The following is a 14087-nucleotide window of genomic DNA, read 5'->3' as shown; positions in this document are numbered from 1 at the left end:
TAAGACGCTTTGTAACTCCCCGTGGTGCCGGGCCGTGTCCCAGCGAGCAGCAACACCCAGGAGCTCTGATGCATGCTGCACGGCTGGCACCAGGGAAACAAGTCAACATCCCTACAGCTGCCCGCTCTGCCTGCAGGGTGTCACGCAACAGCAATGTTCCAGCAAGAACAGGCATTTTTACATCCTCAGGACGATGTGCTCTTGTGGTCCTGGTGGTGTGTTGTATTGTGTTATTTAGTTTGTTCGGTTTGTTCCGTGGTTTAGTCCTGAACCCCCTGGTAAGTGGTCCTGCCCTCCCTTGCCTCCTCCCAACCCTATGTCAATCCTCCTTTCCCTCCTCCCCTGAAATGTTGCCCTTCTGAGGACCCCACCCCTGGACCTGTCCATCACTCGGCAGCCCTTCCTTTCTTTCTGGAAGGTTCTACCCAGAACATCGAGTGATAGGCCGGACAGACAGGTCTCCTCCTACCCTCTTTCCCCATTGGTGTTCCTTCATGTATTTACCCAAATTTCCACACCCCTGTTTGATCTCATTGGCCCACGTAGAGCCATCCCCTGGTTGCCACCGTTATAAGCCTGTGCAAAAGCCTGCTCGAGGTTTTTGCAGACAGTTTATTCTGTGACGGAGGTAGTTCTTCTGAGCTGCTAAATAAGGTTGGATTACAAATCCCTGCAAAAGACGACTCCTTGCCTTTTTCATCGTCACCAAGTTCTCCCTGGAGTTCAGGAATTCCGAACCCAAAGGTGCCGTTTTTACCTCCCGAGGATTGGGAAGGTGGCCAGTGCTGACCTCGGTGTCCAGCTGAGCCAGGCAAGCATTTTCCAGGACAGACACCGTGGCAGTGGTGGATCAGAGAGAAAAGCCAAAGGTGACGGACTGAACTTGACGGTAGGAGAGGGATGGCTCAGCAGAGGACCTGGGCATCTGTGGTGCCAGCCAGTGACCGGCCACTTGGACACAGCAGGAAGGCCCCAGACTGTCACACTTCAGTTGGGAGGGTATAAAAGCCAAGAGGTTCTTTGTTCAGGATCCCCCAGAGGCACCAACTCAAACTGCCACTGTTCCAGCACAATAAAGTTGTTTTAAGGATCCAGAGGTCCGACACTCTGCTATGGAGGACATTTCACATTTCCAATCTTTTGGGCACTTAGGACCTTCTAATTTTGCCTTGCACCCAAGAAAATAAACTCCTAAATGTGCACAAATCACTCCTTTAGCTTTTCCTCCTGTTATTTTAATCTGACTTTTACATTGTTGTCTGCTATCTTGTCCTCATCTTTCCAAAATTCCTGTGCCTATTTAAGTCCAGCCTGGGATGGTGCACACATTTTGTTTAGTTGTGCAGCAATTTATCCCCAGCAATCCTGCTGACCACACCAATTTCAATGTTGCAAAAACCGAACTCTGGGCTGCAGTATGTGAATCACGCTCTGGTGTGTGAGATGGCAGGGCACCAGAGCAGGCACTGAAGAAGGGACGTTCCGTAGATTGGTGAAGTCACTACCTAAAGCCAGGGAATCTCAGAAAAACGGAAAGCTGGACAAGACAAACGCAGGTTCAAACCAATGTGGTTCATCAAGCGTTCTCCGTTTATTCAAGATTAGGTGGTAGTTTATATAAGCTTCCACATAGTTTACAAAAACAAAGACACTCTGATTGGCAAACCAATATTGTTTACCTTTTCCTTAAAACGGCCTACACCTTACACCGTAAAACCTATACTAATTCACACCCAAGCAACCCAGTGGTCCCCACAACACCTTAAGACTATTTTCTATCTGCGCCACAAGCTCTGAATTTCTAACTGCGTCAGAGGCTTGAAGGCCTCACCAGGCCTCAATCTGAGGCCTAGACTGGAGTAGCTCAAATTTCGTAATTCATGTCCTCTTTCTCTCAAAAATGCTGCAACAATTCCCTCTTTTTCTTTTTGAGCTACTCAGGCTGGAGTGAAGGCGCAATGAACTAATTTTTGCACCCACTGTAAAAAACACGGTATAACAATTAAAATAACTATAAAGATAAAAAAAAGTACAATACCAAAACGAATTAAATCTTTGACTCAGCCAAAAAACCTAAAAAATTAAGCCAGTTATCAAATTGAGTGTCCACTACGATAAGTTTTTTTTTTCTCATGTTGTCCTTCAATTGCATTAACTGTTTATAAATTGATTGAGAATGGTCAGACAATTCATGCAGCACATGCCCTCAAATTCTTCGCACCCATGTCTTTGTGCTAAAAGAAGGAAATAAATTGCAGCTCTGTTTTGTAGAACCGCATGACGGGTATCGTCTACATCTGCAGCAAGCTCACTTATCAATTCAGATGTGATATTAATTTGTTTTCCTGTGTAGAAGGCTAGAGTTCTCAATTGTGTGAGCGCTTTTGATGAGGCGACCCCTGGGGCAAAGAGTGAGGCTACTACTACAGAGGCACGCCCCCACAATGACACTATATCTTTACAATTAGGGTCCATTTGGAGAACACTACGTTTGGCTCGTTGAGTCTTCTGAGGCAATTCGAGAACCTGATGTATGGTGGGAGAAAAAAGCGTCAACCTACCGATATAACATGGGCCTCCCCTAGCATTCTGAGGGACTGATGACCAGGCTCGGTCCCCACAAATGAGGAAGGTTCCTGGGGGCACTTTTCCTGCACCACCTCTTGGCGGTGTCACAGATTGAGTCGAATTGTTACAATATTCTGAATAGTTGTAATACAATGGTGATCTGGGAGACAACCAAGTGTTGTCATCTGTCAATTTTCCATTTTCTTGAGTTGGTTTGGTAGCATAAGATCCAAATATCAAACAGTAATTTCCTGGGACAGAACCCAAAAGATTGAATTCTTAAAGACTGTCATCAGTAAATTTAAGGTTTTGCACAAATGCAACAGCTTGCGCTCCCAGAGTGCTATTTAAACTTATTTGAGCTCAAGTCCAAGTCTTGAACTCTGCCATGGGACCCAACGAGACTCCAATTAAACAAGTACAAAATAAAAACATTGAGGCCCACCACATTCTTCTCAGGTTTTTGAATGCCCTGTCTAACATAAAGGAAACAATCTTAATTCTAAACATAAACTATAACTTCTAATAAACTAACTTCTGATAAATCTAACTTCACACTTATAATATTTCAACTTATTTTTCTGTACTCTACAAAATTAATTTTCATCAGAACTGGATTCATCAGGGATGTTCCAGGCAAACTGTTGTTGTTCACGTTGTTATCACTGCAGGTTGATATCTTTTTCATCTATTTTTAAAATTCTGTTTCTGCCTTTTCGTATCAATGCAGCAAGAGCATCTGTCCTGTCCATCACACGACTTCTTGGTTGGATGGGTAAAAACACTCACTCAAGTAGAATTGCTGTTGATCCACGTTGGGACCTCCCTCTTTTTCTTTTGCCATTGAAAGACAATGGCAAGATGAACAGAAAAATCACAGGCATTACTAAAACTTATTAAAACTTAGCAAAAAAAAAATAATTCTATAACATCATTAAAAACACACTTATAAAAAAAACCTCAAAGCCCACGATCTTCTGTGGGTGAAACACAAATCTTTGCACAATTCACTTTTGCTGTGCATCCTCTGATCCACTTGTGGAGAGATCAGTGCCCTCTTGCAATTGAGAAGTTCCACATTCTTCACTGAAATCCATCCAGATTCTGCACCTGTTAAAACACAAACAAACCCAACACCCCCACAGGGACTGGAGGGTCCTCTCTCAATTCTGTTCCCTAAAACTTGCATGAAGAAATGGAAATATCAACATCTTTGTTATAAACATGACAAAACATTAAGAACAAAACAATGCACATAGTAAAGAAACTAACAACAAATAAAAATCAATCAGATAATACACAATCAATATTACATATAAAATCACAGTTACCAAGTGCTACACTATCAAATTGTCATCCCAGAGTCTGCAGCAGCTGAAAAACCTTAAAACAACAGAGATTTGGATAAAACATGTCCGGATCATGTCTCTCCAAAACTCCCTTTGAGGCTCAGCTGTCCTATATGGTCAAATTGTCAAGCCAAAAGGACTTGAATACTTTTTGATGCAGAAAACACCTGGGTCAATCACACCATCCACGTAGAGCCAGAGCTTGGCCAGAGCTCGAACTCTAATTGGAGGATATGTTTAAAACAAAAGTCTTAAAAATAACAGTTATAAGTGAAAAACCTTATTATTAAAAATTTATCAAAACATCAAATAATTGAACCTGTCTAAAATTTCTTTTTAAAACAAAAATTCTCTAAATACAACAAACTTTTTCTTCAGAAATCTGAAAATTTGAAGTCTCAAATCTTGAACCAAAACTTGAACTATAAATTTTTAAAAGAAGATGAACTGCAGCTGCATAGAAGATTGAATAAAGAAAACACATGAGTAGTTAAAAAATCAAACACACAGGATCCTGAAAAACACATCTTACAATCAATCACCTAAAAAACAATAAGACATATAAAAACTGACTGTAAATATTAAAACAACACCTCAATACCTTAACATCTTAATAATAATTCTTATCACAAAAATCAGACAACTTACATTATATGATCAACCTATCAACAAGAAATGTTTAAAATAGTTTACGACAATCTTTTCAAAGCATTCATATAACATTAGTAACAATCATTACTTATCATTACCTACAAAAACTTGACAATTATCATTTATCTTATTATCTATAAAACTCAAAAATAATCATTACTTATATTATTATCTATAAAAACTCAAAAACAGAAATTGTGAACTCAATGCCAATATTCCATCTGACTGACTTTTCTCAAATCTTTGTTTTCAAAGACATTTTTGGCAATTAAATCATTATTAACATTTTCATCTTTCATCCACATTGTATTTGAAATAACTTTGATTTACATAATGTCCATCCCTCTTGGTATCTTGGAAAACACTCAGTATTGCTATACTTTTTCATTACGTCTTCTGTCTCCTTGTGTTGTTGCTTGATAAAGCAGCTGCAATGATGTGTCCTTGTTGTTGCATGGCATCCTGGATGGTTGCGGTGAATGCCGCAGCTTGGTTGCTTTGTTCTGCGCATGTGGCTCTGACAAGCATCTCATCGACTGGACAGCTTTGAGGAAGGGTGGCTAAGATGGTTCTTGTGTGTGGGTTAGCATTTTCGAAAGCAAGGGATCGGAATAAATGTTCCTGAACATCTGGTGGCACGTCAGGTGCGTCCTTCAAAGCAGCTGACAGCCTATCAATAAATTGTCCGAATGGTTCAGTGGCTCCTTGCTTTATGGTGGCATAGGATGCTGACTTTTTCTTGTCTGGTACCAAAAGCAAAGCTTGATGGGCCAATTGCTGTGACAATTTATGTATTTCAACAGGAAAGGTAAGTTGTACCTGATTGGTTGCATATGGTCCTTGCCCAGTCAGCATATCTGGCTGGACTCCATAAAAGGGGTCTCCCACATTTGTGTGTTTGTTGGCCTCTTCAATTGCCAACCGCCTCCATTCCCTTTCAAACATGAGAAACTGGGAAGGTGTCAGGAGCAGGGATGCAATGTTAGATGAATCACCAGGACAAAGCACATCTGCTGTGAATATATACTGAATGATGTTCCTGGCTGCTTCTGATCTGATCCCATAAGCGGTGACTGTCTGCTTAGCTGATTGTAGGATTTTCCAGTCATGGGGCTCCCAGATGGCATTCCCATTAGACACTATGACAGGACAAGCCAGGGAGCTGACCGCCTTCCAGTCACCGTCCAGAAGAGCATCCTTCACAACTGACGCCCATCGTGACTGCAATGGATTTTTTAAAACTGCTGGCGATGCCAATTGCTGGCCAGTGGAAGGTTCCACTGGTTGAGCCTGACGATTTGAGAGGGTGGCAAGGCGGGCTATTTCTTTCTGTAACATATTTGGTCTTTGTATCTTGTTCTGTGATCGCTTGTCCCTGCTGCAATTGACAACAGAAAGGTCTGGCTCTGAGTCGTCAGAATCTGAACTCGGTGGGAGGGGGCAGCGCAGCGCTACCGTGGTGGAGTGGGAACTGGCATTTTCAGGGCTCTGCTCTGGTGTTGTTTGGGTGGCTGCTTCTGCCATTCCACTAGCATTGGGGTGCCCAGCCCCTCCAACCCGCGCCAGGTTGCTCGCCGCCGCCGCCGCCGCCTCCGCTGGCGGGTACCGGCAAGCCGCGCCTCTGTGCATGCACACACCCGGGGCAGCCGCCGCCGCCGCCGCTGCGGGGGGGCGAGGGGCCAGCGCCGCCTCGCTCCCGTCTCCGCCCTGGTCTCCGCCTTGATCTCCGCCCCTGAGTTCCTCCTCCAGACTCAGCCCTGTTTCATCATCAACTCCGCCTGCCTCCTCAGGTGTCTCCCCGCCTCCCGAGGGACCCGGCAGGGCCACTTCCTGGTTTGCCTCACTCCGCGGGACCGCTGAGCTGTTAACATCCGCTGCTTGCGAGCACACTTCCGCTCCGGGCGCGGCCATGCGTCCACTCTGTCCCGCGCCAGCCGGCCCTGCACCGCCTGGCTCTGCGCTTTCCTCCCAACGAGCGACATCTCTGACAGAGGGGCTGACTGGAGCTTTCTGCCCTCGCACTGGCCGCATATTACAAACATTAAAGAATTTTTCAACCCGAGATGACTTTTGAGCTTCTGTCTGTTCTGATGTGGATTGCTCAAATGCCTGATTTGCAGCTTCTGCTGCTTTTTTCTCCGCGGCCATGCTCTGCAAGGTATGTAAAACCTTTTTCCAAACGCCTCCGAGCTCCAATAGTGTTTTCTTGTCTTTTCCGTCCTCTATCACTGCGTCCCAAAGCAGCTGCCCCAACTCTTGCCATTCGGTTTCACTAAAAATCAGCGAAGGTTTTTGCAGCTTGCCTTTGCTTCTTGCCCACAGGACCAACTGCTCTAAATCGGCTTCTTTAACTTTTTCAGCTCTCTTTGAGAGAATATGAAAGAGCAGCTGCACTGAAGCCTGTAAATCTCCATCCATGGTGAACCTTTCACCCTCTCTCTGTCTCTGCGGCTTACCTCCAACCTCTGCGGTTTGCTTCGCTCTCGCTTTTCTTCGGCAAGGCAGCAGCTCCCGCTCCAGCTCCCCGGCCTCGGCCACGTCCACCCCCGCCGTTCGGGTCCCTTGTGAACGCCGAGGTCTTCCCACTGCTCCACGGACTCTCGCAAACAAACAACAATGCGAAGAGTCTTTTTCCTCCCGTTGGGAAACGGCCCAATTCGGAGTTTGGAGACTTCTGCTCCGTTCCACCTGATCCCCGTTCACAAAAAGTGAATTTGGGATCCCGGTCCCGTCACCATGAGGCGATTTGGACCTAAATTCCTGTCGCGCGACTCAAACCCGACTGCCCATTACTCTAAAAGTAATTTGGCAGCCTTTTCGGAGCCTCCTGAGTCCCGGTCCGGGCGCCACTTAAAGCCAGGGAATCTCAGAAAAACGGGAAACTGGACAAGACAAACGCACATCCAATCAATATGATTAATGCAACGTTCTCCGTTTATTCAAGATCAGGCGGTAGTTTATATAAGCTTTCACATAGTTTACAAAAACAAAAACACTCTAATTGGTAGGCTAACATTGTTTACCTTTTCCTTAAAACGGCCTACACTGTACACCATAAAACCTATACTAGTTCACACCCAGTGGTCCCCACAACACCTTAAGACTATTTTCTATCTGCGCCACAAGCTCTGAATTTCTAACTGCGTCAGAGGCTTTGAAGGCCCCACCAGGCCTCAATCTGAGGCCTAGACTGGAGTAGCTCAACTTTCACAATTCATGCCTTCTTTCTCTCAAAAATGCTGCAACACTCCCCACAGAGGATTCACCCTGAGTCAAATCACAGGACAGGGCAGATGCTTTGGCAATGCAACTTTAGCAAAGCAGAAGGGCAACTTCTGCACTAAAGTTGTCAAGCCCAACAGAAAAACCAATAAGTGGGTGGTCCCATCTGCATCTGGGATGTGGGTTTGCCAGCGATCCGGAGTGAGTCCTTGTGTGTTCCTTGCCAAATTTAATGACTCTGTCGACTTCTGTGTCCAAGTTCTGATTGTTCCTAGGGTCCTGTACCACTCAGACGAAGAGATATACCACCTTCTTGAGGAACCTGACAGACTCCACAAAAGAGAAATAATCACAGGTATAACTATCGCACTGCTGCTCGGCCTGGGAGCAGCTGGCACAGCCACGGGTGTCTCAGCCATCACAACCCAACAGCACGGACTCTCTCAGCTGCAAATGACCATCGACAAAGACCTGCAGAGGATCGAGAAATCCATCTCCTATCTAGAGAAATCAGTCTCTTCGCTTTCAGAAGTGGTTTTACAAAATAGGCGAGGACTGGACCTCTTGTTCATGCAACAAGGAGGACTGTGTGCAGCCTTGAAAGAGGAGTGCTGCTTTTATGCAGATCATACGGGAGTTGTTAAAGACTCCATGGCAGAACTCCAAGATAGACTGGCTCAGAGAAAGAGAGACAGGGAAACCCAACAGAGCTGGTTTGAATCCTGGTTCAATCAATCACCTTGGCTCACCACTTTAATTTCCGCCCTGGTAGGTCCACTGGCAATACTGCTTTTAGCTGTTACCATAGGACCATGCCTGCTGAACGAACCAGTCTCGTTTGTTCAGGCCCGTCTAGAAAGGGCAAACATTCTGTTCATAGGCCACCAACAAATGCTGTAAACCAAAAACTGCAAACACAGTCAGTCACAAAAGCCTTCGAGACTCGCCTTGCAAAAATTACCCAGATTTACCAAACCACCCTTTCCTTACCAAGTTACAAGTTTGTACCTCACTCCAGTGCCTATATCTACGACTACCTCATTTTATATATGATAAGGGGAGAGGAGATGTGGTAGATAGGGACAGGCGAACGGAAGATCACGGGATGTGATGGAAAGAAAGACCCTTCCCCCTTTCTCCCTGCTTCACGTTATCTATTAACCCCAGAGCATGTAACCACACCTAACCCAGTAGTTTTCCACTCCCGACTAACCCTAGAGACCCTACAACCCCCCTCTGACGTAGCAAAGTCCCCCAAGACTATTTAAACCCATGAGATAAGATAATAAATGCTTTCGACCGTCCACCACATTGGTGTCAGCGTGTGTCGTTAGCCCGAGTAGCCTGGGCGAGGCCGGGCTGCCGTGCTGTCTTCTTGCAACCAGGTCGCCGTTGTCTCTCATGAAGGCAACAGAGTCCCCGTGACACTGGGTCCTGGTGGAACCACAGAGGCCATGGTGACATTGCAGGGCCTCGTGGAGCCGAGGGGTTTCACCATTGTGACACTGCAAAACCAAAGAGAGCGCTGGGAGAGTCCAGGGCCCAGTGGAAATAAGGGGACATTGTGACACTGCAGGACCTTGTGTAACCAAGGGGCCACTGTGACACTCTGGGGCCTCCAGGGATCTGGAACGCCATTGTGACACTGTGTGGCCTCATGGAAACAAGGAATCCATTGTGACACTAAGGGGACTTGTGGAACCACCGAGAGCATTGTGACAGTGTGGGACCTCATGTGACCATGGGGCCTTTGTGACACCCTGGGCCCCCATGGAACCAAGGGGCCACTGTGAAACTGCGGCACCAACGAGAACATTGTGACACTGTGAAGCCCCAAGGAACAAAGGAGTCCATTGTCACATTTGGGGCTCCATGGAACCAAGGAGACCCGTGTGACAGTGCAGGGCCTGGTGCAATCAAAGGGACATTGTGACACTGAAGGGACACATGGAACCAAGGACATCTTTGCAGATGACACCAAGCTGGATGTGGGTGTTGATCTGCTGGAGGGTAGAAGGGCTCTGCAGAGGGACCTGGACAGGCTGGATCCAGGGCTCAAAGCCAACAAGGTGAGGTATAACAAGTCCAAGTGCCGGGTCCTGCACTTTGGCCACAACAACCCCTGCAGTGTTACAGGCTGGGGACAGAGTGACTGGACAGCAGCCAGGCAGAAAGGGACCTGCAGGGACTGATGGACAGCAGGCTTGACATGAGCCACCAGTGTGCCCAGGTGGCCAAGAAGGCCAATGGCTCCTGGCCTGGATCAGGAATGGTGTGGCCAGCAGGACCAGAGCTGCTGTGCCAGCCCTGATCTGCCCCAGCTCTGCACACAGACATTGCTGCTGCAGCTCCAGAGAAGGCAACTAAAGGGCATCTCTGCAGAAAACTTTGCTAGGACATCCTTTAGTTCCTTGAAAGCCACTGAGAGTGCAGCCCCTCATTGACACAGTTTGTGGGCAAAGGGAAGGTGAAGAGAAACAAAATGAGAAATGGCACAAACAATGACATTTCTTTCTAATGTGGAAAACATTAAAATGTAAAACAAAGAACCTCCAAAATGAAACCAACAAGAAGTATCAAAGATTACTTTAATTACAAGTGATTTGCAGAAATTGGCCTGCAGTTTAATGTTTCTGAAAGCATCCAGTCATCAGTGTCCACACTGCAGCCTTGAGCTCCTGATTCCTCAGGCTGTAGATCAGGGGGTTCAGGGCTGGAGGCACCACCGAGTACAGAACTGACAGGGCCAGATCCAGGGATGGGGAGGAGATGGAGGGGGGCTTCAGGTATGCAAACATAATAGTGCTGAGGTACAAGGAGACCACGGCCAGGTGAGGGAGGCAGGTGGAAAAGGCTTTGTGCCGTCCCTGCTCAGAGGGGATCCTCAGCACAGCCCTGAAGATCTGCACATAGGAGAAAACAATGAACACAAAACAACCAAGTCCAAAACACACACTAACTGCAATGAGTCCAAGTTCCCTGAGAAAGGATTTGGAGCAGGAGAGTTTCAGGATCTGTGGGATTTCACAGAAGAACTGTCCCAGGGCATTGCCGTGGCACAGGGGCAGGGAAAATGTATTGGCTGTGTGCAGCAGTGAATAGAGTAAGGCACTGGCCCAGGCAGCTGCTGCCATGTGGGCACAAGCTCTGCTGCCCAGGAGGGTCCCGTAGTGCAGGGGTTTGCAGATGGACACGTAGCGGTCGTAGCACATGATGGTCAGGATGGAAAGCTCTGCTGACATGAAGAACATAAAGAAAAAGAGCTGTGCAGCACATCCCTTGTAGGAGATGTTCCTGGTGTCCCAGAGGGAATTGTGCATGGCTTTGGGGACAGTGGTGCAGATGGAGCCCAGGTCACTGAGGGCCAGGTGGAGCAGGAAGAAGAACATGGGCGTGTGCAGGTGGTGGCCGCAGGCTACGGCGCTGATGATGAGGCCGTTGCCCAGGAGGGCAGCCAGGGAGATCCCAGGAAGAGGCAGAAGTGCAGGAGCTGCAGCTGCCGCGTGTCTGCCAGTGCCAGGAGGAGGAAGTGGCTGATGGAGCTGCTGTTGGACATTTGCTGTGGCTGCACATGGGCACCTGGTCATGGAGAAAGGACAGTGAAGAGATAGAGGAGATACCTGTAACGAAATCAAAGACATTTCCCATAAGCCCTCCTCTGTGACACACGTGGACATTGTCTTTAGTGTTTTGGATGTTTGGGGTCTTCTTTGTAAGCTCCCCCTTATCTCTGATGGTGTTCCTGGATATCAGAAATGCTCTGCATTTCTGCTGCCCTGTGGTAGAACAGAGTGGGTTGTCTGATGCAAAATTATGAGCAGAGATTGGGGGAAGAAGGTCTGTTACCTCATTCTGTTTGGAGTTTCTCTGGGCTTTCACTTATCTCAAGTGGAGGATGTTCACACTCCCAAGTTCTCTGTTAAGCTCACCAGGTACTGCTGAGAGCAGATGGATCCACCACAGCTCAGCTCCACATTTGCAGCCAAGGACTCACATTGCTCATTTCACCAACCCAGCAGCATTTTCAGTGTCACAACACCTCTGCATTTCCCCATGAATCCTATAACTCAGAGATGCTTTGGACAGGTTTGCACCCTGCATTGAAGCTCCCAGCTTAGACTGAAATCTCAGGGAGTCTTCCAAGTGTCCTTCTGATGGCACTGGATGAAGAGACACACAGCTCCTTCCCTGGCTGCACTGCCAGCATTGCCCAGAGCCGGGCACTGGGGACAGCTGTGTCACCCTGAGCCAGCTGTGCCCCCTGCCAGAGCCCCCAGTGCCGGGCAGCTGCTCACAGCCCTGTGCTCTGCAGAGGGAACTGGGCCCGGGGCTGCAGAGCTGTCCCACTGCTCTGCTGCAGCTCTGCCTGCACAGGAGGGGCTGCACACCTTGGAGCCCCGGCCCTGAGGGCAGAGGCTTGGCTGGGGGACAGGAGGGAGGGGGTTTGTTCAGAGGGAGGGGCTGCACTGGAGGGGATCCTCTGGACATCTCTAAACTCTAAACTCTCCCTGCCTCAGCATTTCTGGGTTTTGTTCTCTCTCCTTCCCTGATCTTCTCTCTGCTTCCTGGAGATTTTCCTCCTGCAAGTGTTTCCCTGTGCCTGATCTCTCCCTACCAGCACTCCCAGACCCCAAATCTCTGTGCACTCTCCTTGGCCTGACAGAACCCTGTCTGTTTGCAGGGCACTGGCTGGGGCAGGTTCTGTTTGCAGCTTGGAGAAAGGAGAGCTCAGACTGAGCCTGATGGCTCCAGCAAAGGTGGTGCTGGTGCTGTCCATGGGCAGAGTGGCTGAAAGAACCTGAGGGATCTCCTGTGAACCTATTGATCATTAAAAGTAACAATTCAGATATTTAAGGCACTATTCAAGACTCATAATCAGCCTTAAATATTTATCCCCCCTCCCTGCAATTCTCCAATAGTAAGAAACTGAATACCAAGTCTTAGGAAATTTCCTCCATTTTCTAAAAATCCTTCTCTTGGAAATATTCTATGACGGATCAGAACCGCTCGCCATGTCAGAACTTCATAAGCATTTCGCCTACCCAGCACCAGAAATACTCAGAATTGTACTCACAGGGTCTGTGGGCATTGGGATGTTCCAGCTTTAGGAGATCGCTCCAGGAGCTGCAGCTGCATTGTCCTGCATCCAGAGGTTCCTGTACCAAGGGCTGGCAGTGATTCTGCCCCAGGCACTTCTCAGCCCCTTCCCAGCCCTGACTGATTGAAGCTCTCTGTGCCTCTGTGCTGTGCCCGGGCTGGCTGCAGGCAGTGCCCCAGCCCTGCTGGGCTGGGAGAAGAGCTGCTCAGCAAGAGAAATGTGCTTTTGAAGCTCTGCTTGGTTACCAGGATCACCCTCTGTGCCAGGAGCCCGGCCCAGCTCAGCAGCACAGACACAGCACAAGGACTTTAATGACCCTCTGGGGCTTTGTGCTCAGGCCCTGAACATCAGGCCCTGGGAGGGAGCTGCAGAAACCTCTCCAGAACTCCAGGTCAGAATCCAACTCCAAAGTTTCTTGGACTTTTAATGGGTCCCACTGAGGGACACGACTGAGAAAGTGTCCCCAGGCCCCAGGCAGAGCAGAGAGCTGGAGGCACTGATGACAGGTGGGGACAAAGAGAAGCCAAGTCTTGGTGCCCTGGGGCACAGCAGGGTCTGTGCCACCAAGGGCTGTGAGGAGACACCTTGTCCTGAGGCCCTGGGGCCTCCTGGCACAGCCCCAGCCAGGCTGGGCACTGTCAGCCCCTGGTCCTGCCCTCAGCATCCCCCCCTAGCCCACATCCCAGTGGCCTCAAGGATCTGCTGGAAGGAGTCCCTGGGGAGCCTTGGTCAGGAATGGCCCTGGGGGCTCCTTCATGCTCCCAGGGACTGCAGGTTTTTCAAAGGACTTTGGGCTTTAGCTTTGGCCTTGCAGTTTCTGCAAGATTTCTGCAATCATGGCCTCCAATTATCTGCTCTAATTTGTCCCTGGAGAGCCTTTGTAATTAACAATACTCAGTGGGGCTCATTAATGCTTCAAGGTACTTCAGTTCTTTTAAGGTACTTGGTGTTTCCCTTTTGATACAGACTCTGTGGGAGGTTTGTGCAATCATGGCCCCAATTATCTGCTTTAACGAGTCCCTTGAGAGATTTGTACTGACACTCAGTGGGGCTCATTAATACTTTGAGATACTCAACTTTTGTAGGGTACTTTGGATTTCCCTTTCTACACTGAGAGGTTTTTGTGCCATTTTGAGTCTCTGAAAGGATTTTGTGCAATCCTGGCCTCCAGTTCTCTCCTTCAAGGAGTCCATGAGGAG

General features: G+C 48.1%; 2 protein-coding genes across 2 annotated transcripts in view; both read right to left on the bottom strand.

Annotated features, from left to right (window-relative positions):
• Nucleotides 1–14087, bottom strand: part of LOC121468955 (uncharacterized) — a 2238800-nt gene that overhangs the window by 1348675 nt on the left and 876038 nt on the right. The gene's annotated exons all lie outside the window — the stretch shown is intronic.
• Nucleotides 10415–11110, bottom strand: LOC140681298 (olfactory receptor 14C36-like). Its single transcript, XM_072920859.1, has one exon. The coding sequence runs from the start codon at nt 11108–11110 to the stop codon at nt 10415–10417; it is 696 nt and encodes a 231-aa protein (XP_072776960.1).

This window comes from Taeniopygia guttata, chromosome 34 (genome assembly GCF_048771995.1).
Source record: "Taeniopygia guttata chromosome 34, bTaeGut7.mat, whole genome shotgun sequence".
Classification (NCBI taxonomy): domain Eukaryota; kingdom Metazoa; phylum Chordata; class Aves; order Passeriformes; family Estrildidae; genus Taeniopygia; species Taeniopygia guttata.
This window is presented reverse-complemented; position numbering and strand designations above follow the sequence as displayed.